At 50.2% G+C, this 25,373-nt stretch overlaps 1 protein-coding gene across 6 annotated transcripts in view; it reads left to right on the top strand.

Moving 5' to 3' along the window:
- CABIN1 (calcineurin binding protein 1) overlaps positions 1-25,373 on the top strand; it is a 152,873-nt gene that overhangs the window by 51,047 nt on the left and 76,453 nt on the right. For all 6 annotated transcript variants that reach the window (XM_027044097.2, XM_053205910.1, XM_053205911.1 and 3 more), the window contains 7 exons: positions 3,650-3,811; positions 4,576-4,782; positions 5,003-5,148; positions 8,457-8,718; positions 15,036-15,296; positions 18,672-18,823; positions 20,533-20,711. In XM_027044097.2, coding sequence (XP_026899898.2) covers positions 3,650-3,811; positions 4,576-4,782; positions 5,003-5,148; positions 8,457-8,718; positions 15,036-15,296; positions 18,672-18,823; positions 20,533-20,711 — 1,369 coding nt within the window. The remainder of the gene's footprint in view (positions 1-3,649; positions 3,812-4,575; positions 4,783-5,002; positions 5,149-8,456; positions 8,719-15,035; positions 15,297-18,671; positions 18,824-20,532; positions 20,712-25,373) is intronic.

A 25,373-nucleotide genomic window follows, 5' to 3' on the forward strand; every position in this document is an offset into this window, starting at 1 on the left:
ATTTTCCTACCCGAGGCCTAGCCTTTACTTTCTTCCAGCTCCTGCAGCAACTTCACTTTTGTGGACTCGGCCTCTGCTTATTGAGTGCTCTCTCTCTCTGCTCAGGTCCTGACCACCTCATGCCCTCTGTTTGTCATACTCTGTCCCGGGGTCTACATGTCTGGCTTGCCCTTTCCTTCCTGCCATGTTGGTCTCAGCTCAGAGGACACCTTCTAAAAGAGGTCTTCCCTGGTCCTGCCACTCTGTCCTCATGACTGCTGAGCAGCCCTGCTATTTGTTTCTGTGTCACGTGCCTCTCTGCTAGCTGGTGTGTTCCTGAGATCAGAGACCTTTTTAGTCTTGCTGCCTGAAGCATCTCTAGGGCCCTGAGCAGTGGCTGACATAGATTACTGTCCAGTTGATGTTTCTTGAATAAATAAATGAACAAACATAAAGTTATTCATTCATTGATCTACAAATGGTTGCTGAGCATTCACCATTCTGGGTGCTGTGGGCGTTACAAAGGTGAATACTTTATTGCTGGCTCTTCTCATTGCCCCAGGTTAGTGGTCTTCAGATAAAGGATTGTGTCTTGGGAGTGCTTTGTGACTGACATGGGGAGATCTTTTGTGTGGATTTTTTTTTCTTGGATGGAGTGGAAGTATTCTCTGAGGGAGAAATCCTCTTGGATCTCATCTTTTCTTGAGTTAGTATTTCTTTTCATATGTTATATTCAGGTTGCTGAATTCTTATCCATTCATTCACACTCAACTCAAATGGCCCCTTTTCTATAGAGCCTTTACTAACTTCCAGACTGTCCCTGTTACACTATGTCCTGGTACTACCACCCAGATTGTGTACACATTAACTATCTGCTGTATTTGCTTCAATCCTGTCTTCTAATAGAAATAAAAAGTTACAGGAAGGATAGTATACTCTTCCTCACCGTCCTTCCCTCACCCCCATAAACCATAAAGGAAAGGACTAATAAATCTGACATTAAAATTTTAAAATTCTGTAAAACAAACACTATACACAAAGTTCCACATAAAATAGCATAGTGATAGAACTACACACACACACACACAGACACACACGTGTGTGTGAAACTGGTGAAACATACATATCAGACAAAAGACTGGAATTCAGGGTATTTAAAAAACTCCACAAATCCATAGAAAAAGAAAAAAGTCCAAGAGAAAAATGAGGAAATTATATGAACAGATCACTAGAGAGGAAACCTTAAAGGCCAATAAACATGAAAAGACACTCAACCTCACTAACAACCATAAATTCTTTATTAAAAAGGAATTAAAAGCAATGGAATACCATTTTGTCCTTTCAGACAGTCATCAGCATTTGTCCGTGGTACCTAGGGCTGATGGGGCTGTGTAGGAATTTCCATCCTGCCATCAGAAGTATAAAATTAGTGGGGCGCTTGGGTGGTTCAGTTGGTTCAGTGTCAGACTTCGGCTCAGGTCATGGTCTTGCAGTTCATGAGTTCGGGCCCCGCATCAGGCTCTGTGCTGACGTCTCAGAGCCTGGAGCCTGCTTCAGATTCTGTGTCTCCCTCTCTCTCTGCCCCTCCCCTGCTCATGCTTTGTCTCTCTCTGTCAAAAAAATAAGCATTAAAAAAAAATTTTTTTAAAGTATACAATTAATTAGTTCAACTCTTTTGGCAAACAGTTTGAAAATACAGTTTTGAAAGTTGCAAATGTGCAAACCCTGTGACCTGGTAATTCCTTTTATAGGAATCCACACTAAAGAAAAAGAAACTTTCACATGCATATAAAGAATAGCATGTTGGTGGATGTTAACCATAATTCTGTTTATAACACATATACAAAAAAGGATAAACACCCTTAATGCTATCATTAGAAAAGGTAAAAAAAAAAAAATGGTAACAAATATTTACAGACAAAGTGATGTAATGTCTAAGATTTGTTTCCACATGATGTGGGGTGGATTGGGGACAGTTGGGTGAGGGACTGGCTATGCACAGACTTAGTAATCAGTGCTTATTAGTAATCAGTGCTTAGTAATCAGACTTATTAATCAGTGCTCCATATGTGGGCTCACTATACTATCATTTCTAGTTTAATATATGTTTGGAATTTTCCATACTAAAAAGTTTGAAATTTTGATATCCCCGTACAATAAGATTCATTTCAGTTCACTGAGCTATATTCACATTGATACAAATAAGTCTGGTCCATTCATTCATTTTAATTAGTTTAACTGCCTACAGCAGTGCAAATGAATGAACTAGATTTATTTGTATCAATGTGAATATAGCTCAGTGAAATGAATAAGAGCAACGTGCTAAGGGTTATGTATTACATGATATTTTATATGTAAAGTTTAAAAACCCATGCAACTATATAATGTATAGCGCAATATAAAAATACAGAAATAAACACACACACATCTGTATCATTTCTTTGGATTTACTTTGTGCTTTTTCTAACTTATTGCGGTGAAAGCTTATTTCAGTGTTCACTCTTTTTTTTTTTCACATCTTGCTATCATTAAGGTATTAATGTTTCTAAATTAAGTGCAGAAGCATTGGGAAAAGCCATGGGGTTAACATCAGGTTTAAGGTCATTCAGTGACATCTTCCTAGCATTAAGATGTGTTTACAAACTTACATATAAAAGCTTATGTGAAAAGACATTTGGTGAATTGTTTGAATGACCCGGTGTATAAAGTGCCCTTCAAGTAACTTCTTCCTTTTATATAAGATATAAGATATAAGATATAAGTTTATGTGTGAAGCCTATGGGAAAAGCCATGTGCTTATCAACCTGAAACTACACTGTGTTTAGATGGCCACTCAGTGGCAGTGTTCACTCTTTTTTGTACAAGTGCTGAAGGTTATAAGTTTTCCCCAAGTACATTTTTAGCTGCATGCCATGTTTTGACCTGTGGTATTTGCTACCTTTATGTACTGATTTCTCATTTTACTGACTTATGTTCTGAGGATGTGGTGTGTATTATATTTTGTCTTTAGTATTTGTTGAGATGTGCTTTTTGTCTAGTTTTGGAAAAAAGCTCATGGATGCTTGAAAAGAATGTGTATCTGGTAATAGTTGGGCATAACAATAGCCATTGAATCTAATCTTCATAGATGCATCACTTATTGACTGTGTTGTTTACATCCTCTGGAATCCTTATTGATGTTTTGTCTGAGAGAGACTCCCTCAGTCCTAATGGGATTTACCATTTGCATTATAACCACCTGTTTAATTTACTGCCCCTCCATCTGAGCTTCTTAAAAGCAGAGACTGTGTCACATTGTGCCTAACATAACGAGGTGCTTGGTAAATATTTGGGGAGCAAATGAATGGCCAAATAAGTGGGTAGAGAACTTACCAGAGGGCATATAATATCTCCTAGCAGCTGGTAGATACTGACTGGATGCGCTAGAAGGAAGGCAGTTTGGCAAGCACGCCCTTCTGGTCACTTGTCAGATCTGGGCCTAGAATGGCTCCTGTGGGGGTAACAGGCCCTTTTAGGAAACAGGCCCAAGAGACACAGCCTCCTCAGGTTAACAGACTTGATAGCGTGGTGGTCTCCCTGGGGTCCCACTGTGCCAGGGAAGCTGGCACTGTGCCAGGGAAGCTGGAGAACTGGCTCCTTCTCCTCAGGCGTCTCTTCCTGCCTACCACAGGTACGCGTTCTCCAGAAGGAACTTGCTGCATCCACCTCTGAAGACACGCACCCCTACAAGGAGGAGCTGGAGACCGCCTTGGAACAGTGCTTCTACTGCCTGTACAGCTTCCCTAGCAAGAAGAGCAAGGCCAGGTACCTGGAGGAGCACTCAGCCCAGCAGGTGAGGGTGTCCCCGCCCGTGCCCAGGGGAGTGGGGCTCAGAGAAGCAGGGGCGTGAGCACTCCTGGAGGACATCAGACACACACCTCTTGTGGTTAGTTGCACCAGGAGAATGAGAGCATGGTCAGATGTAGTCTGATCATAGGAAAAGGGTTTTCCTTGCAAAAACGAGCTTCGTAAATGTTGACCAATCATTCAAAAGTGCAGCATGGCAATTTTCAAAGGATTTCCTTTTCCAGTCGGATAATATGAATAATTCCTTAGAGGTTTTCATTTGTTTTTGTTGTTTGGGTTTCAAGCACTCATGGCTTGTCAGTACTGTCATTTATTCTTACCAATTCCATTCCCTGAATGTAAGCTCCTTGGGCAGGGCCCCCACTGTGGTCCCATGTAGAATGCAGACCCACCCTGGTCCAGAGCAAGCAGTGGGGCAGCTGAGGCTTAAGGAGAGGGTCAGTGGCCTGGCCACAGTGCCCACTCGTGATTGAACGTACCCTCTGGCTCAGCCATGTGGACTCAACAGAGTGTGGCCCTCAGTTTCCAACATTTGTCTTTGTAAAGGCCGGGCTTATGCCAGTTCATTTTTCTGCTCTTCAGACATTTGGGTTTGGGAATTAGAGTGAGTATGCAGATTTTTAAAAGTATATGGGACTTTTTCTACACTCTAACATATTGTAACCTTGTTTGCATTATTTCCATGGAAGAACCTTTCCCTTTCTGCTTTACCCTGACTGTACTATGATCTGCTTTCTGTCTTTTCTCAAGGTGGACCTTATATGGGAGGACGCTCTGTTTATGTTTGAGTATTTTAAGCCCAAGACCCTTCCTGAATTTGACAGCTACAAGACCAGCACTGTGTCTGCTGACTTGGCCAACCTTCTGAAGAGGATCGCCACCATTGTGCCCCGCACAGAAAGGCCGGCCCTGAACCTGGACAAAGTCTCTGCCTACATTGAGGGCACCTCGGCCGAGGTAGGAACTGAGCATGGTGGAGCTGTGTCCCATCATTTTCCCCTCCGGCACTGCTGCTTCTGCACCTTGTCTGCTTTCCTTGCTCTATACCAGAAGTTAGGTCCATGAGAAGCCTAGTGTCTGTCCTGTGCTAATGTGAATGGTCCTGGGTTTGCAGCGTTACTGGTCACATCTGAGACCCTGACTCCATCTCCCCTTATCCTGCTCCCTCACCTGCCAGGTGCCCTGCCTTCCAGAAGGGGCCGACCCCTCCCCTCCAGTGGTGAATGAGCTCTACTACCTCCTGGCTGATTACCATTTCAAAAACAAGGAGCAGTCTAAGGCTATCAAGTTCTACATGCATGACATCTGCATCTGCCCCAACAGGTCAGTGACCTGGGCATACGGCCAAGCAGGGAGGGTTGGGGTGACCCCAGCTCAGCAAACCCTTTCCTGGGCCAGGTTGGGGTTTCCCTGCCATAGCAAAGAGATTAGGGGAAAAGGAATGAGAAAGTATGGTTAGCATTCTGCAGTTATTAGGAAAGGCAAGAGACAGGTTCTTCATAAAAAGAGGAGCAGTGGAGAAGGCTTCCTTCCAGAAGATACCTGGGATGAGCACTGGCCTCAGAGAAGGTATGAGGTTTCCATCTGGATCCAGGCCAGCAGGGCAGTGGGGTGCCATCTGGTTCCATCCTCCTGGTTGAGTGCTGCCTCCTTTCCTGGCTCCTGGCCCTGGGAAGTGGGCTGATGTGTACTATGTGTCTTTAGCTAATGGTTGTTTCCTTATTTTGGGGAAAGGGGAAGGTAATAGAAATACTTAAGCTAGGAGTTCTCTTTCCTTGCTCTGATGCAAGTGTTGGCAGTAGCAATTGTCATGACAGTAAAAGTAGGAGAGCCTATTGTATGTGAGGCTCATGCTTTCTTCCTGCTGAGCCCGGGTGGCTTTTTCTTAAATTGTAATGGTTGGCCTGTTCATCCTGAAAGGGCTCTGCTAAGCTCATCAAGTCTGATTCATTTGATTGAGAGGGAACATTTTCTCATGGCCTCCACACCTAGGAGGTAAGCCTTGGGTCGAGATAAGCTTTGTATCTGAAGGTCCAGAGTAGTGTCTGTAGGTAAAGTACTCAGGGGCCAGGCCGCAGAGGCTGCCCATCCTCAGGGGAAAATGCAGAGCTCCATCTTGTCAGGACCCACCTGGCCCGGGGGAGAGGGGCTGGGATCTGAGTAGAGAAACCAGTTTACACAACTTCTGTAGCTTGTGGGAAAGGTTCTCCCAGCCCCCTTGTTGCTCAGTGTATGATTTCCTTCAGGCAGGGAGCCATGTATTGGTGGCCCTGGATGTCCTCTCTGGGGTCACTGTGGACCAGTTTGGTAGGGGAGATCCATTCTCAGGCTGGCTGAGTGCTCCTGCTCTAGGCAGTGAGGAGTCACCTCCTTTGCACTGCTGCCTCCATGTCTGAAAAGTGAGGGTGATAAGACCAGCCTGCCTGTGGAGAGGTGAGAGCCTGGCGTGACACCTCTCACCCAGCAGCCCTTTGGGTTACAAGACAAGGTTCGTGACAGCTCATTTGGGCCTCCTTCCAACTTGTACATGCACCGGTTTCAGAGGGTGTCAATCTGTCAGGCTTGGCCTGCTGGCAGCCGTGCCGTAGAGGTGGGGTGCCCTGTGAGGACTGGCCCCAGGGCCAGGAGGAACTTGGTGGCCTAGTCCTGACCCTCCTTCATTCTGGCCCTCACGAGCAGGTGTCAGGGAAGACTTGGGCTCAGTGTCATCTTCTGTGCTGGCTAAGATGGAAGTTTGGATGCTGGCCTTTTCTTTACATTTTCAGAGCCTGCTAGACACAGGTGAAGCCCATGGCAGACAGCTGGGTGTGTGGTGGTGTGTCCCAGCCACAGTGTTTGTTGGTGGTCCCTGCAGGAAGAGCAAGTCTGCGAGAATGCTGGCGACAGCTTTTCTTGACCCATCCACTGTTCCATCTGCTCTTGCTCAGCTGGGATTGGGCCACCTTGGCCAGGGGTTTCATAGAGTGGCATTCTCTGGGGCAAGATGGGAATAGGTCCCAATACAGCTCATCCCTCTGCCAAACAACTCTGAGTCCAGTGCTGGGAGCAGGCCTGCCCTACGTGAGTATCAGCCCAGCGCACAGGCTCTGGATGCTTCTTCCTCCTGAGTTCGTGGCATCGCTGGCCCTTGGGCTCCCTGCTGTCCTTGTGGGTCAGCACTCCCCGAGTGTGGGTTGTGCGCTGCTCTGCTAGAATCAAGAACCCGTGTCAGGACTTGGTTTTTGGTGACACACAGAGAAGCATTTTTTATTTTTGTGATGAGGTGTCTGTGTTCTTGGTCACTTCTATTTGTGGTTAGTGGTTTCCATTTTGGTACTCATGCAGGTATATGGGCACACACCGTGATTTGGTCCCTTCCCTCAAGGCAAGGGCAAAGGGGGTTGCCGAAGGCATTCTGGGAGGAGTTAAGAGGGGAAACCCTCAGTGTGGAAGGAGCTGGCCCTGGTGGTAAGTCCCTGACAGGGTTCCCCACCATCTGGAGGGGAGCTTGACACCTACCCCTATGCTTCCGCCCCCAGGGTGACTTGAGCAGAGCCCCGGATCCCAGGCCCTGAGGAGGAAAGGGTACACTCAGGGCCTCCACACAGGGGCTGAAGCCTTCATTTTTGCTATCCCCCATCATCACTTAAGCCTTCAGGCCTCTTTACTGCTCCTTTGCTCATACTTTTTCATCTTTGGGTGCCTGGAGTACGGCAGAAGCACGTATGAGCTTCACAAGTCTGCTCTGCCCTTACCACACCTGGAGGACTGTCAAAAATAGTCCAGAAAGCTAGTTGGCCAGTTTTAAAGTTAGTACAGCAGTAGGTCAAGAATTGTCAGCATGTGGAAGGTAGCATCTGTTATGTGATTGCTGTCTATTCTGTTGTCTGTACTTGCACTCAGGAAATTCTACTCTCCCAAGTGCCCAGAAGTCGTCTTGGCCTTCGTCGTCATCACAGCCTTTTACATTTTCCCCACCACTTTCTTTCAGGTGATCTCAGAACTGTAGGCTCTCAGCCATCCTGTGGTCCCCTTGCTCTCCATATTGCTTCTGGGAACTGAGGTGGACAGGGCAGGATGTGGTCAAGGTCCCAGAGGAAGGACCATGTAGCAACTACATGGCAGTGTTTTCAGGGTCTTGGCTGCCCCGTGCTTTTGGTCAGTGAGTGTGTTGATGGCAGGTGCTACCAGTGCGGGGTTAGGTGAGGTGGCAGCTGGATGAGAGCCTCCCTGTCACCTTGGATGGGCCATGCCTTGTAAAGCACCCCTTTTCCTTTCCATCAGAGACATTCTTTGGGTAACCCCTCTAAGCAGGGAAGCAAAGGGGAGCAGAGTCCAAGAGCTCACCATGTTAGCATAATTTGGGCTCGAGTCCATGGGGATTCTCTTAGAGCACTTACTGAGTACCTGCGGGATGCTGAATGACCTAAAATACATGTCTTGTGGTGTCCCAGCAGCTCAGCTTTCTTGATATGGGTTTTCTTAGCCATATTTCATAGCTTAGAAACATGGAGTCCATGAGTGGTGGAGCTGGGCTCTGGGTCATGGCCTGGGACCACTCCCCTGGGGCCTGGGTGCCTTGCCCAGGCTACCATGTCTGCAGTGCTGTAAGGGCAGCTGTGTGTTTACTGGTGCTTTTGTCATGACTGCAGGTTTGATTCCTGGGCAGGCATGGCCCTGGCCCGGGCCAGTCGCATTCAGGACAAACTGAACTCCAATGAGCTGAAGAGTGATGGTCCCATCTGGAAGCACGCCACACCTGTCCTGAACTGTTTCCGGCGGGCCCTGGAGATCGACAGCTCCAACCTGTCCCTGTGGATCGAGTATGGCACCATGTCCTATGCCTTGCACTCCTTTGCCTCGCGCCAGCTGAAGCAGTGGAGAGCTGAGCTGCCCCCTGAGCTCGTACAGCAGGTGAAGAGGGGCTCTGCAGAAGGGCTGCCATCCCACCCAAGTGCCCTCAGGTGGCCAAGTTCTGTCCTATCTGTTTTTTGCACTTGTCCTCACAACCATGCTGGGAGCTCATGGATGATCCTTCTCGTGAAACTGAAGCCATACTGTGGTCAGTGACAGCTTAGTCCCTGGTCTTTAGACACCCAGTCTGGCATTGGTGAATTCAAGGCCAGGTTCTTATGATCTGGCTGGTCAGCCATCAGTTTTCCAGCAGTTGAGAGGCAGGGAAGGGGTGTTGGCCACCAGAAGTAGCTGTCTATTTCCGGTTCCCTTCATGTTTTATTTTACTTCATTTTATTTATTCTTTAAGTAGGCTTCATGCCCAGTGTGGAGCCCCGTGTGGGGTCCTGAGATCAAGACCTGAGCTGAGTTCAAGTCAGACCTTAACTGACTGAGCTACCAACGCGCCCCTTCCTTGTTCCCTTCAAAGGAACTTCTTGGGAATTTTGAAGTCCATCTTGGTAGGGGACTCCCCTAGTGCAGGTTGCTGAGTGTCTGGCCTGTGGGCCTTGGCTCCTTGAATTGGAAATGAAGGAGCCACATGACATTTTTGAGGCTGGTGTGGCAGTAAGATGACAATCCAGAAGGGTTTCCTAGGAGAGCAGAGTGCGGAAGGGGCCTGTTTCTTCTAGTGATCAAATGTGGTCAAAACCCAAATGAGATGATGACCTTCTTCATGCTGCCATTGGATTGTTGAGGGAACCCAGCGAGAGAAGGTTTTCAACTGAGGCTTTCAGCTATAGCTGTGCCACTGCTGTCCTCTGATAGCCTCTGTGTCCTCGAGAGTGGACCTCTGTTGTCATACCCAGCCCCCCATTCCGACACCTGCCACTCTTCAGCGGCAGGCTCCCAGAATGCTTGGCCTCACAGTGACCCTGGCCTCCTAGCATTGTGCTAAGTAGGGGAAGTCCTAGCCTTGTACTGCAAAGAGGTAACAGCTCTTTGTTGCTTTTACTGATTTTATATGAAAGTGAGGTGTCCTTGGTGTTAAAAATTCAATTGGTATGGAAAAGCATAAATGAAGGGTGCCTGGGTGGCTCAATTGGTTGAGCATCCGACTTCAGCTCAGGTCATGATCTCATAGTTTGTGAGTTCAAGCCCTGCATTGGGCTGTCTGCTGTCAGCTCAGAGCCTGCTTCGGATCCTCTGTCCCCCTCTCTCTCTGTCCCTCCCCTGGTTATTCTTTCTCTCCCTCTCTCTCTCAAAATAAATAAGTAAACTTAAAAAGCATAAATGAGAATGTAATAATGACATAAATGTCACCCCTTTTGTATGTGGGTGACATCCCTACCCAACAGCCCAGAGAAGAAGGGGAGGGGCTGCTGTCAGCACTAGCAAAGGGTCACAATGTGAATCCACTTACGGTGGGGCTCAGTTACCCTGGTAAAGGTGTGATTGGGACTTTATCTTAGTAATTAAATAATAATGAAAATAACTCCTAAGTCTTACGTTACTAGGGCTTTGGTGATCACAAGGATGTATTAATTCTTCAAACGAACCAAGCATGATTGAGTTTGGTTGGTTTGAGGGGAGCTTAATTTTCTAATAGTTTATGATAGCACGCTATGATGCTCCTTCACCTTGGCAGCCTAAATTTCGACAGCTACTTTTGCAGAAATACTTGAGAGCTATTTCCCTCTCCCAGGATTCTCTGACATCTTTGTGCCTTAGAAGTGTGTGTTGCGGTCTCTTCCTTGACCAGCAGTCCTCCCTTTGGGCAGTTGTCATCCATGTTAATTGTGCCTGGTGCTCATGTGCAAAGGCTTTGCCCACATTACTTTCATCAGCTTCATGAAATCCCGCATCTTTTGCAAAGTCCCACCTCTTTTGCAGAATTTGCAGTTTAACTTTGCAATAGGTGTGCATTATACCATCAGACTTGATGTGAAAATCAGCAAGAGACAGACTACAAAACTAATGAAGTGAGCTGGCAGGGATGGACCTTAGTGAAAATGCTGGGTGGATGTGCTATAAGAGCACAGGCTCATCTGAATGTTCCCCTGCTGTGATGACTGTTGTCACCCTGTGTCGACAGCCATGGGGGCCTCGGATTTCTCACACAAAGTCCTGCTGGACATCGGTGTGCTGTGCGATACACTTTGGGAAAGCCTTAAAAAGGCTACCCTTCTGTTTCCACACATTTCCCAGTCTCTGCACAGCACCCACACTTGACGAGGGTAAGCTGGAAGCACCATCTGGGGCTACTGTTTAGGAATGCCAGTGACCTCCCCTTCTTCCCATGAGCTCTGGGTGTCACTGCCCCCTGAGCCCAGGACAGTTGTCTCAGGGTTCCAGACTCTGGGCACCTTGGCCCTAAGGCTTTACCTCTCTTTCTCTGCTCAAGTAGGTCAGCAAGGATAGTAGCTTCCACACCTGACTGGGCATCAGAACCTCTTTCGGGGGGGTTGGAGGGGGTGGGGAGCTGTTAAAAGGCTGCATCAGGGACTCATAATCAAAAGTTGCACTTTAACAGGGTCCCTGGGTGGTTTACATGCAGCATCCAGGGGATAGGCCTGGCACCAGTGGCAGAGGACACAGGTGGAGGGAAGGGCAGCGTGGCCATGAGGGACCCTGCTAACCAGCTGACCAGAGACAGGTGTCGGGTTCTGTGACTGGGCCAAACCCTGGAAGAAAACGGGGGAGAGAAGAGCAGCATGACCCTTGTTTAACACTTATAGAAACCCCTCTTCAATTATACGAAGAAACACCTTCTTTAAAACAATTGGCAACAGTAAAGACAAAGCTAAAACCTTTTTGTCCCACCCCCTCATTTCACTCCTGCTTCAGAGCAACCTACAGTTTATCTTTCCAGACTTAAAAAAAAAAACAAAAAAAAAACCCGGTTATTTATGTATACATGTACTCCTAGAAAGAATGCCATGATTTATCTGTTCTTTCCTCTAGCCTAAATGCTGTCATGCTGTGTATGGCATCGAGCTTCCTTTTCACTCAGCACCATGTTGAGCTCTTCCCATGCCATGCAGCCCTATTTCTTGGTGACTGCCCTGCACAAGGGCCCCTCCCTCCCTTCTGTTATTACTGCAGTGGCCGCAGGGCTGAGCAGGCTGGGAAATGGACCCTGGCAGTACAAGGAGCACTGACTATTATCCTCTACTGGGACTCACTGGGGTGGGTGGAGCACGGACCTTGAGATTCTGTCTCTAATCCTCCATCAGTGATGCCCAGTGGGATTTAGCAGAATAGAGGTTTTCCAGGAAGTAAATATGAGGAGAAGTCAGAATTCCTTTTCTGCCATTGGCACTTGAGGGTTTCATTTGTAGAACTCCCCTAGAGGAGGGAACTTGTGGCTCCCCTAGGAAGGGGCAGGAAGGGCAGAGAGTGGGCGACAGACAGGAGACACAGGTTGACTCCCTGCACACCTCTTCCCTTTGCTTGTTCTTTCTCCTGCATAGCTCACAGCCTCTGTGGTTGAACTCCATTCGGATCCAGTCGAAGCCATTGGCCCAGGTATCGCAGGGCCTGAAACTGGGCTGCCAGGCCATCTTCCCAGAATGTAAGGTGGTGGCAGGAGAGATGGAAATCTACTAGGCATGCAGGTGTCTCAGCAGACAGGGAAGGAAGGAGGTTTTGCATTGTTGTCCAGGGTGAACACTGCCTCGCAGTGCTGCCCTATGCCTCCTGTTTTTTTTCCATCGCTGGCAAGGCAGTTTCCTACTATGAAGTATGTCATGGGGACACAGCCCCTTCCTTGGTTGCTAGAGCTATGTTTGGGTTTCTTGTGTCTGATCAGATGAGCTGTAGGGCACGTGTTAATAGCTATATAAGCTGCTGTGTTCTTCAGCTTCTGCCTGCAAACTTGCCAAAGGTGTCTGTTTTAGGAAAACCAATGCTTTCCCTTATTGTCCATTCTCAGGCAAGGGCAGTGGCTTTGGAGCCAGAACCTTCTGTGTGTCCTGAGGGAGGAACTTGATGTTTCTGCTGTGGTTTTGGTTGTAATTGGGCTGACCATTCCTCATGTATGGCAGTATTATATGAACTGATATCTCCTTAGTCCCTCTTATGGGCTGGCCCTGGGCCAGGGACCCTGGCCATGGGGTGAATGAGGTGCCACAGCAGAGGGTGCACGTCTCGCTCTTGGATGGAGAGGAGGTGTGAGGGTGTCTGGCAGAGCTCTGGAACATGCTGGATCCTCAGTGGCCATCCCTCCTGTTCTGTCTGAAGTGTTCTGACTGGCACAGCTACAAAAGACAGGAACTCTGGTAGCATGTGCTTTATGTGGGGCAGGGAGGGTGTTGGCCTCTTGGTGGGGATCTATGTGGTGCTAGGTGTCAGTTTAGATGGGGCTCTTCACAGTTGCCCTTCCTGTCTCAGTAGGTGGCTGTATGACCTTCAGTGGCAGAGCTGGGTGGGCAGAAGGCTAGTGACTTGGTTAAGGCCACGTAGTTACAGAGCAGTCATAACAAGACTCCACTGAAGTGTTTGCCTTATACTTAGATCTGCTACAGAATCTAATTTTGGAGGGGTATGATGGAGCCACTTGGCTTGTGCTGTGTTCTGGTCCTACACTGTGGTTCTTTCTATCATATCTCACTCATTGATGGTCTCTTTTCTTTTTCATTTTATTTATTTATTTTTAGAGAGAAAGGGTGCTAGCATGGGAGAGGGGCAGAGGGAGGGAGGGAGGGAGGGAGGGAGGGAGAGAGAGAGAGAGAGAGAGAGAGAGAGAGAGAGAATCTTAAGCAGACTCCATGCTCAGTGTGGAGCCCTATGTGGGGCTTGATCTCATGACCTGGGATCATGGCCTGAGCCGAAATCAAGAGTCAGATGCTCAACTGACTGAGCCACCCAGGTGCCCCCCCGTTGATGGTCTCATGATTCTTAGGTGGTAATTTTCTTTCTTTTCTTTTTTTTTTTTTAAGCTTATTTATTTATTTTGAGAGAGACAGAGCAAGCTGGGGAAGGGCAGAGAGAGAGAGGAGGAGAAAAGAGTCCCAAGCAGGCTCCACGCTGTCAACACAAAGCCTTATATGGGGCTCAAAACTCATGAACTGTGAGATCGTGACCTGAGCCAAAACCAAGAGTTGAACACTTAACCAACTGAGGCACCCAGGCATCCCTAGGTGGTAATTTTCTTTCCCAGGAAGTGTTTTGCAGACCACTGGGGTAGCACCAGGCTGCTTTGTGTTGGCCCCAGGGCTATTGCTGCAGTGGGACATGGGTACTGCTCTCACAGGCTGCAGGCAGAGCCTGGTGCCTGCAGCCTCTCCCTTCCTCTGGTCCCCGAGATGAGACTAGAAGAGGTCACAGCCTCCCTGCCTCTGAGCGAGAGCCATGGAGATGAGGGCCCAGAGAGCTGCGGTGCTGGGAACAGCTGCCCCTGTGGCCCCACACAGTCAGGGTTTCTTCCAGCTCCTAGCCCAGGAGTCCTGGGATGAAGGGATGCACATACTTGATGGCTGACATCTCACGTCAGTGACACCTAGGTGCTGGCCCATAGCCCTAATACAGGGACTAGAAAAAATTGGAAAGCATCTTAGAGGTTGATCTTCTGTCCTAGCTGTTTCCACCTTTTGGTGTGTGAGAGGGTGGCTGGAGGCACAGCTCCAAGGCAGTGGGTCTTGGGTGGGGCTTAGGAATCTACCCTTTTGTAAGGTCCTTCCGGAAGGGTGCAGAGGACAGGGTGGGAAGTCCCATGGTACCCCAGGGGTGCACATCCTCTTCAGTGCTGTGTTGCTAGGTGTTGGGGGTGTACATCGTGTCTAGCTCTGCTTGCCCACCCTAGTGAGCAGGTGAGAAAAGTGCTCACCGCGTGTAGGTGAGGGGGCTCATCTCAGAACACTGGCACTGGCTCTCGGTGTTCTCGGCCGCTGTTGGCCTGGCTTTCCTGGCAGCCCCAGCCTGATGCTGTGTCCCCTTCCCAGGCACAGGCCCTCACTGCAACCACAGTGAGGGTTGTAGTTGGGACCTTGAGAAGGGGGTCAGTAGGTACTTCATAATCTCCTAAACTGTGTCCTTCAGGGTGGGCTGGGGGGAAATAAAAGAAAGGACACTGGAGTTGACATGAGGTGACCTGGTTTCAGTCCAGCTCTGTGCCTTACTTGATGTGTACTTTGGTGTGGGGGGCGGGGGGCGTCCCTAGGCCTCTCCGCACTGTCCTCAGCTATGAAATGGTGATAACACTTCTGTGTCTCAGGGTCGTTGACAGGATGATAAATTTCGCAAGGAAGGCAGCAGGGCTTCCCTATGGGATAAGGCATGATCTTGTGCAGGTTCAGACCTTGGGTTAAGCCCAGCCTCGTCTCGTGGTCTCATTCCAGATGGAGGGCCGGCGCGACAGCATGCTGGAGACAGCCAGGCACTGTTTCACGTCGGCGGCCCGCTGTGAGGGCGACGGTGATGAGGAAGAGTGGCTCATCCACTACATGCTGGGCAAGGTCGCCGAGAAGCAGCAGCAGCCTCCCGCTGTTTACCTGCTGCACTACAGACAGGCTGGCCACTACTTGCACGAAGAGGCTGCCCGCTACCCCAAGAAGATCCACTACCACAACCCACCTGAGTTGGCCATGGAGGCCCTGGAGGTGACACTGTGCTGGCCGAGGGCAGGGAAGCAGGGCAGGGGTGGGCCAGTCTCTCTGTCTCCCTGGGGATGGGGCATGAGGTCCCAGTGACTCCCATGCAACCCGCTGGAAACTTCTCTGCGTTCAGCAGCTTTGTGTGCAATTAAATTAAAGCGGCCTTTCCTCTCTCTTTTAAGGAGTGCTTACTATCCTTTCTGGGAGAGGAGTGTCTTATTTGTATCTCCCAGAAGAAAATCATCTTTCTTCCTTAGCACATGTAGGTTCCAAGAACCTGACTCAGTGATGACATCAGTGCAGCACAGCATCTCCCAGTGCCCAGGGCATCCACACTGCAGGGTGGCAGGAGAAGGCTAGGTGCCCTTGTCCCTGGCGAGGCCATAGGGTATGCCCAGAGCACCCAGCTTGGCAGGACAGGGCCAAGGGAGTAGCCTGTTTTCTTGACCCCAGACTTGGGTCTTGCGCTGCTCCTCAAGAGAAGAGCAGTTGTTTACAGCTCAGATTTGCTTTTACGATATCTGAAACACACAACTCCACACTCTCCCCGATGCTCAGGGCAGTCCTGTGAGGCAGGCTGGGAGGCTGCAGCCAGCACATTTTGTAGGGAGGAAACTAAGCACACGGGTGAGGATCCAGATATACTTGGCCTGGCCCAGGACTTGCTGCTTCCAGAGCACTTTAGCTTTGCCCTTTCTGAGGCTGCGTGCCCAGTGCCTGCCAGTCCCATGTGCCCAGCAAGCTTCTTGGAGTTTGGGGTAGAATCTGCTTGTTTATTATGCCTTGTCTGCCTTTATATACTTTTTTTCTGATTATAAAATTAACACACATTCATGGTTAAAATATATATAAGAATCAAACGTTCGGAAGTGTTTAAATTAAAAAAAATTTTTTTTAATATTTATTTTTTTAGAGAGAGAGAGAGAGAGCTGGGGAGGGGCAGAGAGAGAGAGAGAGAGAGAGAGAGAGAGAGAGAGAGAGAGAGAGACAGAAAATCCAAAGCAGGTTCCACGCCATCAACACAAAGCCCAACATAGGGCTCAAGCTCATGAACCATGATCATGAGATTATGACCTTAGCCGAAGTCGGACACTCAACCAACCGAGCCACCCAGGTGCCTGTCAAACATTCAGGAATGTTTAAAATAAAAAGCTAAAGTCCCCAGTGATCCTATCCTCTTAACCCAATAATCCCTATTAACAGTCTGGGCATGTATTTATCTTTCTAGATTTTTCCCCTATTGACATATAGATACGTAGTAACATTTTCATACCGTTTTGCAACTGGCATTTTTTTTTAAGTTTATTTATTTATTTTGAGAGAGAGAGAGAGAGCAGGAGAGTGAGAGTGCATAGGGGAAGGGCAGAGCGAGAGAGGGGGAGAGAGAGAATCCCACGCAGGCCTCGCACTGTCAGTGTGGAGCCCAGTGCAGGGTGCACTTCTCTTCCACTTCTTCCTCAACAGGGTACAGGCGGGGCCTGCTCTTGCATGCATATCAGGGAGCACTTACGGGGGATTTTCAAGCGTCATTTAGTGTTGCATCCACAGTGTCCTGTGGCCCTGAAAGGTTATACTGATCAATTAGCATGTCTGTTTTCCCTCAACCATGTTAGTATTCTCTTTCCAATATTTGCTTGTGTGAACAAGCAGAAAAGTCTCATTTTTAAAAATTTGCCTTTGAAAAATGATGCCTGCTGAGTGGTTGACAGCAGCTTTTCAGGGACCATCTTCATAGGGTTCATGATAAAGTGTAGTTCACTTTCGTACTGAGCATGTCTTCAGCAGCTTCCTGGTTGCCGTCATTCCCAGCCCCGAGCCCCACGTCCTTCCCACTACAGCTCTTTCATGCTTTCCACTCGGGCTGAGAAGGCTGAGACCTAGAGGACTAGTGTGACTTGCCCTAAGTTGTTCAGCAGCAGAAGAGGAGGGCGGTTGGGGCCAGATCCCCTGCACCCAGGGCCCTCGTGCAGCAACCAACCCGTGTGCGGGAGGTAGCCCAGCCCTCAGGAAAACGACAACTGTGTTTTTCTTCCACGGTGTTTCTTTGACTTTTGGCTTCTGCTGCTGCCTGATAGAACCAATGAGCAGGCAGGATGGTGTGCCCGTGGGGTCCAGGGACTTAACAGGTAAGGAACTGAGGCCCAGAACAGCATGCCGGCTCTCAGGAGAACAGGCATTCAGCTGCAACCTGTGGATATCTTACTTTAAAAGTGACATTTCTCTTAAGACTTTAACCCTGCCCTGGTGAAAACTCACCTCTGCTGTTGAACCCGGATTCAAAATACTGAACCTGCCACTTGGTTAAACTTTGCCAATTGAATACTTTGTGCTCTTCCGGCAGGGCCACCTGGGCATGTGTGTGTGCCCAGAGGTTTTCTGTGCCTAAAAATGGAGTTGCTCGGGTTAATTACTTGGGGCCACAGGCGGGCTAGCGGTGGAGGGGCTCTGGGTGTGGGCCCCTCTGTCCAGGATGCCCTCTTGAGAATGCTGCCTGGGCCATACCCCCTGGCAATCTCACCTGCATGGTCCTTGGCAGCCTCTCTTGAGAACCACCTCTGCAGGTTAATCAGGGCCTGCAGCCACAGGGTTTCCCAGCCTTCGTAACACTCCTTGTGCCACCTGTGGGAGTCTGTGCCACAGGCGGGAGCTCACACTGCACCCACAGGTGGATGCGAAAGTCAGGCCAAGTGACCTGTAGAGGTGTCTGTGTCTGATGTGGCATTTACTTGGGAGCAGTAGAGGGCAGGGCGGACCAGAGTTTAACGTGGCCCTGGCCTTTCCTGGTTGTGGGGATTTGGGCATCTTACCTCAGACATTTGTAAGTGGAGGATTGTGGTGAGAACTTAAGGAAGTGAAGAAAAGCACAGGGCCCTGAATGATGCGGTGTGCCTTCTTCCCCTCACCCTGTACCTCCTGGGCAAGCTTCTCTAGGCCTACAGCACCCAGCTTGCCCAGGTGCAGGCACACAGACAGAAATCAACTGTTCTCACTCAGGAGTCTGGAGTGTGGTGGGAGACAGGCATGGAGGCTCACTTTGTATGGGCGCCAGGAGAGGGGCACACAGTGGGTGGCAGGGGCTGTGGTGGGAGGAGATGCCCACTGAGCAGAGGTGAGGGTTGTTATTCTCATTATCTTACCACCACTTGCCTGCATCACTGGCTAAACATTTAAGCTAGAATACTGAGAGTTTGTGTCCATTTTAACTGTCAGAGCTTGCTTTGAATGAGTTATGGGTTGGCTGGTTTAAAAGCGAATGAAAAAAGGCAGTGTGTGGTGGCCTGTCTCCTTGGTCAGTGGCCCTTTTCCAGTGTGGCTGATTGGCCTGTGGAACGGACCTAAGCAACTGGGAAGGCTGCTCACACCCAAGTATGATTCTCCTAGGTGTACTTCCGGCTCCACGCTTCCATCTTGAAGCTCCTGGGGAAGCCCGACTCTGGGGTCAGTGCAGAGGTCCTGGTCAACTTCATGAAGGAGGCTGCAGAAGGACCCTTTGCCAGGGGCGAGGAGAAGAACACGCCCAAAGCTTCAGAGAAGTGAGTAGCACCTCTTCACCTAGCAGCTTATCCCATGTGTACCCTGATGGCTCATTTACAGCAAGGTGGCATTAGGGGGGTTACTGCTGAGTAAACCAGAGCTCACTGAGTCTCTGGAACTCATCTGGAGACTCCTGGTTGCTGGACTAAGGTATTTCTGTTGAATCTGAGAAGGAGAAGCTGAGTGTTCAATCCCATGTCACCTCACGCTGGGGCCATGCCCGGGGCCACCCCATCCTCAGGGGCAGGCCCTAAGGAGAAGCCAGCTCCTCCCCATCGACACTGGGGCACAGCTCTGTCCTATGCAGAACACTGTAGGAAAGCAGTTTTCATGTTGCAGACTCTTACTCCTGGGTCCTTTTCCAGGGCCTATACCAAGAGTGGGGGCCTTGTGAGGACCTGTCTGCTGCCTGTTCTCCCAAGAAACAGGAAAGGGCATCAGAGGCATGGACTCTTCCTGTAGTTCCAGAGAGCGTGAGGATGCTAGGGCCCTGGTATGGTCCCCTCACTGGGTGGAGAGGACCCTTGGGCCTTCCCTTGATTGTGGCCCAGACTTCTTTTACCCTGGTGTCTACATCTCGGAGCTTCAGCTCAGCTTGCCTCATCTCTGTGCCCCTCCCTGCCTGGCTGGGCACTGTGCAGGGCTCAGCCAAGTGCCAGAGAGACCTGTGCCCAGGCTCTGACCTTGAGGCCCATTGTCTTATAGGAGAGATGGGCATGCATGTGACAGGTCACCCAGGTGGATACAGTGTGCCCTAGAAATTATAGATGTGCATTTTTTAGTCGCAAAGGGCCCCCAAGGTACAATGATGTTCTCTTTTATTGATCATAACTCTTTTAAAAATTTTTTTTAATTATACAAATAATACATGGATATATTCTAGTTATGGAAAATTTTGGCAATATATGAACATATAGGCTAAAATTTGACAAATCCCCTTTCCTCCCCAGAATTAACCATTATTCATGTATTTTCTCAAACAATTAGCTGTGCATTTATATACACTTACATTTACATGTACAATTGTAGGGTTTCTTTTATTTTATAAAAACAAACTACTGAAGGTGTTATTCTCGAGTTTACATTCCCTTGAGAAAGGGACTGGGACCAAAACCATAGAGATGGTACCCCATTCACTCCATTCTTTCTAGTGGCTACCCATAGTCTCTGCTACACGTTATTCCATAGCATGGGTGTATCATGTTTTCTATAGCTATTTCGATGGAACATTTCAGGTGTTTCTGACTTTTTTGTTCAACAGTAGATATCCTCGTACACATGAGAGCTTGCAGTAAATCCAGATGTTTTCTCTGTCTGCATCTTACCGAGAATTAAATCTACCAAGCCTCAGGCATCACATGGAAGGGTGCTGACTTGGTGTGGAAGGGTGTGGGGTGGGTGCTTCCGAGGAAGGGCTTGTCAGCTCCCCTGTAGTCTCCCTGGGGCCTGAGATGGCTGGGCGGTGGCCTTTCGGGGCTGGAGCCCAAGGGGATGCCATGGGGGCAGTTTCTTCAGCAGCTGAAGAGACACCAGCCAGAGGAGCAGGTCACCTGAGGTGTGTGGGAGCAGTGGGCCCTAGGAAGGGCAGAGGAGGCCCGTGAAGATGGTGTGGGGTTCAGCAGTCAGGAAGGATTGTCTCAGACCAGCACACGTCCCATTCCAGTGGGATGTGGAGATTCTGACCTGCACCCCAACCATCTTCCCACAGAGAGAAGGCCTGCCTGGTGGATGAGGACTCCCACTCTTCAGCTGGGACACTGCCGGGCCCCGGAGCCTCCCTCCCCTCCTCCTCTGGCCCAGGTCTGACATCCCCACCTTACACAGCTACTCCGATTGACCACGATTACGTCAAATGTAAAAAACCCCACCAGCAGGCGACGCCGGACGGTACAGTCCCTGTTCTCCCTACTGCCAGCCCAGGGCGGCACGCCAATCAAGGGGGAGGGTGCTTCGGGTGATGATTCGCTTTGTTTTGGTGAGGGGGGGTGCTGGGTCTGGGGTGACACGGGCAATGTTGCGGCTGTTCATTAACCTCATGGCCTCACGGTGATTCTGTGCTTCCAAAACATGCTCAGGGTCGCCACCTGCCAGCTGGCCCACCTGGGGGCTGGTAAGGGGCAGGGAAGGCTAAGGTATCTCACAGCTATGAGCCTGCATCTTGCCACCTCAGGAATGGGGATGTGGCAGGAAAGACCGTGGACTAGCTGTTGGGGTCTGCAGGCTGCTTGGAGTGGCCTCCGTGCAATCAGTCCAGTGGCGCTGGCATTGTGCCTGCCTTATTACAGCACATCCTCTGATAGCCGTGGGAGGACTGTGACTGGTGCTGAGTCTGTCACCCCTGGGAGTGTAGACGGGGTGGTGGAGTCCGCTGGGACCGCGTACGAGGCCATCCCACACGGGATATGGCAGGTGGCGACCCTTGAACCACATTTCTTACTAACATTAGGAGGCTCGCATGCTGACCTCGTAGCTTGATTTTTTCATGTTCTCCTCACCTTTACAGTGATAAGCTGTGATAAAGTATTTGCTGGAATGAACCAAATTGGTGGATTGAGAGGGCGTTAAGGTGGAGCCCTGGGGAAGCAATGACAATGCCAACAGACAAGCAGGCCCTCGCTCACACGCCGCTGATTGCATCAGGCTGTGGGGAAGCGGGCCTTGCCCTACCTTCCCCCGGGCATGGGACACCCCTTGCCCATCGCATGGGTTCCTGGAGTGTAAGATGTTGTGGGTGAGAAGAGCGTGAGAGCAGGTTTAGAGAAGTGCTGAAGGAAGGTGGGCAGTGCCCCACCGCCCCCTCTGGGCCAGGATTTGGAGATAGGAGAGGAGAGGAGACTGGCAGTGCCCCCTCCTGGATTCAGCTTGGCCTGTGAGAAGGGTACGGGGAGGGTGTGGAGAGAGAGGTTGCTGATCTGAGCGCATCTGAATGCCTGCTGCTGCGTGGCTCCATCACCTCCCTGTGCCCCAGAGGGCGGATTCAGTCCTGCACATGTCCTGAAGCCAGGTCCCTCCCCATCTTACTTAACTCGGGTTCAACAGGAAAACTACCCTGTTCCCAACCTTTTACTCTTGAAAATATTGAGAAAACACACTGGATATCAATCCTTGCTCTGCAAATTAGTTTCTGCCAGGTACTCCTGTGAAGATTTAGCATCATGCCAGCTTTTGTGAGAGAGGAACGCCTCTCATTGCTGTCCACAGGCCTGTGGCCGGCACCTCTCCCAGCATTGCAGGTTCGAGCTGAGCTTGGCTAGCAGGAACTGTGCTTGGCCCTATGAGTGCACAGAGCTGCAGGTAGCTCCCCTGGTGTGGGCACACCCCAGGAGCAAAGGGGAAAGGAGGCAGAAAGGGACCATGATGCTGCCTGGCACCGCTGCCCAGCTGTCCCATGTTGGTGCGCACATGTGCACATGGAGCTGCAGGGAAGCAGAGTGCTGGGGACGGGCACTGGGGTGACATGACTTGAATGCCAACATAATGGTTATTTGCTCTGGGAGTTTGCAGAGGGAGCCATTCAGATAGGCTCAAATATAGTTTCAGTGGTTGTGCATTTTTTTAATGACTGAAAAAAAAATACTTTTTTAAAAGTGATTTCTGTCAACAATGTGGAACCATGGCCCACCTTTGCCCAGTCCCAGCCCAATGTGCTAGGAAGCCCTGCACTGGCCATACTGTGCTCTGCACGGGCCCGGCTGCATGGTGCTTTCAGAACTCTTGCCCTCCTCACTTCAGAAAGAAAGCAGTGTCTGCAACAGGAAAATATTTGGGCCCTATCTTAGAATGTTAAAGTGGCCCATTCAGCTGTTACACTAGCTCGTGGGGAAAGGCCCTGGCTCTGGCAGAAGCAGCAGATTGCTGGTGTCAGGCTGGTGGCCTCAAGGCCTGCACTGCCCACCCCTGCTGCCTCCTGTGACCCAGCCAGGCTGGCCTGCTAGCCCTGGGAGGAGAACGTGTGGCCCCACACTTTCCACACAACTCTTCAGCCTGAGACCAGCCATGGCTCTCCTGTTGTGGGAGGACAGGGCATTAGTGCTCACTCCAGGCCATAACTGAGCCCTTCTACAGGAATGCTGATGGGTGCTTCTAGCCCTGGTGCAGACCAAGAGAAGCAGTTCAGGGACCCGCTCGAGGTAAAACAGGGAAGTTGGAGTCAGGGAGATCTGCATTTCAGTCCCAGCCCCACTGCTACCTTGCGTGGCCACCTTGGGTAAGGGACTTGACTCTGAGCCGGTTTCTTCACCTGGTGAACAGGAGTAACGTTTTTCTCATGAGTATTAAAGGAAGGTGCTTGCACAGTGTAACCACATCCTAGACGCAGGCATCCCCAGGTCATCAGAGCTGGCACAAGGGCCATGTAGCACTGCATAGCAGGAGGAGCCCGCGTCTGGGACCTGTCATCCTCAGTTTGCACCCTGTCTCTCTCAGGCCAGTTGTGTGGCTTTGGAAGAGGGACAGGCAGTGTCCTTGGAAGCAGCAGCCTCTGAGCAGGGCTGGGCCTTTGGGTTTCTGGGCCCAAGTCTCCTGTATCCTGGAGCCTGTCAGAGGCTAACTTGTTATCAGCTAGACAGGGAGCCAGGCATCAGGACTTCCCTAAGGTATGGTTAGGATACCCTACCTTTGAGCTGCCCTTCTACTTTTGTATACCTGAGCTTCAAAATTAAAAATCAGCTAGAGTCAATTCTTATTTGCTGTAAATTTTTAGAAGAGATTTAGAAAAATAGCTCCAGATTTTATGTAGGTAACTCAACATTTGATAATGGCTTCTTAGAAGAAACCTTCTTTGCTCTCTTGACTGGTCCCATCTGCACCCTTGTGCCATCCTGCACTAGGGTTAGAAGCTTCCAGCAGCCTATCCACAGCTCTGGCTAAAAGGTACTCTGGGATTGGCCATTGAGTTGCTCTGAGACTCCATCATTGTCAGATATGAAAGCTAGCCCTTCTTGGGGTGGCTGAGAGTGTGCCCATAGCTGACCTGAAGAGGGGCCCTCTGGCCAAGCTGAGAGAGAGAGAGAGAATGAAGCAGCCCTGCCTGACCACTCTTCCCAGCCTGCCTTATTTTTCCTGTCCATTTTGGGATTTGTCTCAGTGCTGAAATCCTTAGTGTTGATGCTTCCTGACAAGGTAAAGGAGTCGCAGGGAGTACATTGTGACCCTCAAGGGGCTCACAATGATTGCTGTTTACTCATGTTCAAACATAGCATAATGAGATTTCTGAACAAATTTTATACCCTTCCCCAGCATGGAGTGTGTGAACACGTGTGTGAGTAACTGTGCCCCGTGTCATATCAGTGTGTGCTTGCTCTGGGCTGGGCCCTGGGAGAGGTGCCTGTGGTCCCGCCCTTATAGCTGCCTTGCTTGGCGATTGGTCCTGTTTCCCTGGGAGGAAGCCAAGCTGAGGGCAATTGGACACTCTTCTAGGGCTGCCTGGTAGCTGGGGTGAAGCTGAGGGAGAATTGGGGGGTCTAAGGTTCCTTCCACCCCAGGCCAGAGGAGGCTAACACTGGGAAGGTCCTGTGCTCGCTGACCTGATGGAGACTGGATCTGTGTGCATTTCCCTGCTTTGTTTGTTGGAAGTTTGTCGGTAGCAGGGCCTATGGAGCAGGGCTGTTACAGGACACCTTGGTCCATAACTTGGCCCAGCTCAGCCAGCCTTTGGGATGTGTACATAGTGGCTCTCTTGGACTGCCAAGACCCTTGCTGTCTGCCTGCCCTGCTCCATGTTACCCGAGAATCTCGGAGCCAAGAATCTCGGAGCCAGAAAGGGCCTCAGAGAGCAGAGGTCTTGCCCTGTGATCAGTCTGAGGCTGAGCCTTCTGTGGGGTTCTTCAGCCAGCCCATGGCCATGCCTATCTAGTGCCCATTAGCATTGTGCTGGGTGCATGGGACAATTCTGGTGCCTGTTGCAGGTTCTGGGGAAGGCAAGTGTGAAGCTGTGAATCAACTGAGTGTCAGGGTGCAACTGAAACCACCCCAAAGAGACCTGGCCTGGCTTTGGTGGATAGGAGGCCTTCCTGAGGAGGCAAAGCTTAGCCAAGGCCCAAGGGGTGTGTCAGTGTTTACTACGAAGGGTGGAAAGAGCACAAGCTGGGGGTCAGAAGAGCAGGAGCTGTGGAGGCTGGTGTTCATGGTTGCGGGATGCCCATCTGGCCCCACTTACAGCACGAACAGAGCCTGCCCTGAGCCCCAGGTTGTAGGGTATGGCCACGTGGGAGCCCAGGGTGCCCTGTGCAAGTTCCCATGTGACCATCCGTCCTCACCCACCATACTGTCACTGTTTGTGTCGTGTGCCATCTGTGCTCATCCTCGCCTGCTCACCCACACTGCCTCCACCAATATTGCCCGTGCTGCCCCTAACCCTGACCACACTCTGTTCTCCAGGCTTTGTCTTTCTGCTTGCACTGTCACGGCTCGCTTCAAGGGACAGCGCAGACCGCATGCTTAGTCCTCAGTCCGGCTCCCTGCTTCCCCTGTGACCAGGAGCTCCTCCACATCGCTGGTCCTGTGATTTGGATAGTGTGTGTTTGATGTGCTTGGCTTCTGCCCACAGCC

The sequence above is a fragment of the Acinonyx jubatus genome, chromosome D3, assembly GCF_027475565.1.
Source record: "Acinonyx jubatus isolate Ajub_Pintada_27869175 chromosome D3, VMU_Ajub_asm_v1.0, whole genome shotgun sequence".
In the NCBI taxonomy this organism is placed as follows: Eukaryota; Metazoa; Chordata; class Mammalia; order Carnivora; family Felidae; genus Acinonyx; species Acinonyx jubatus.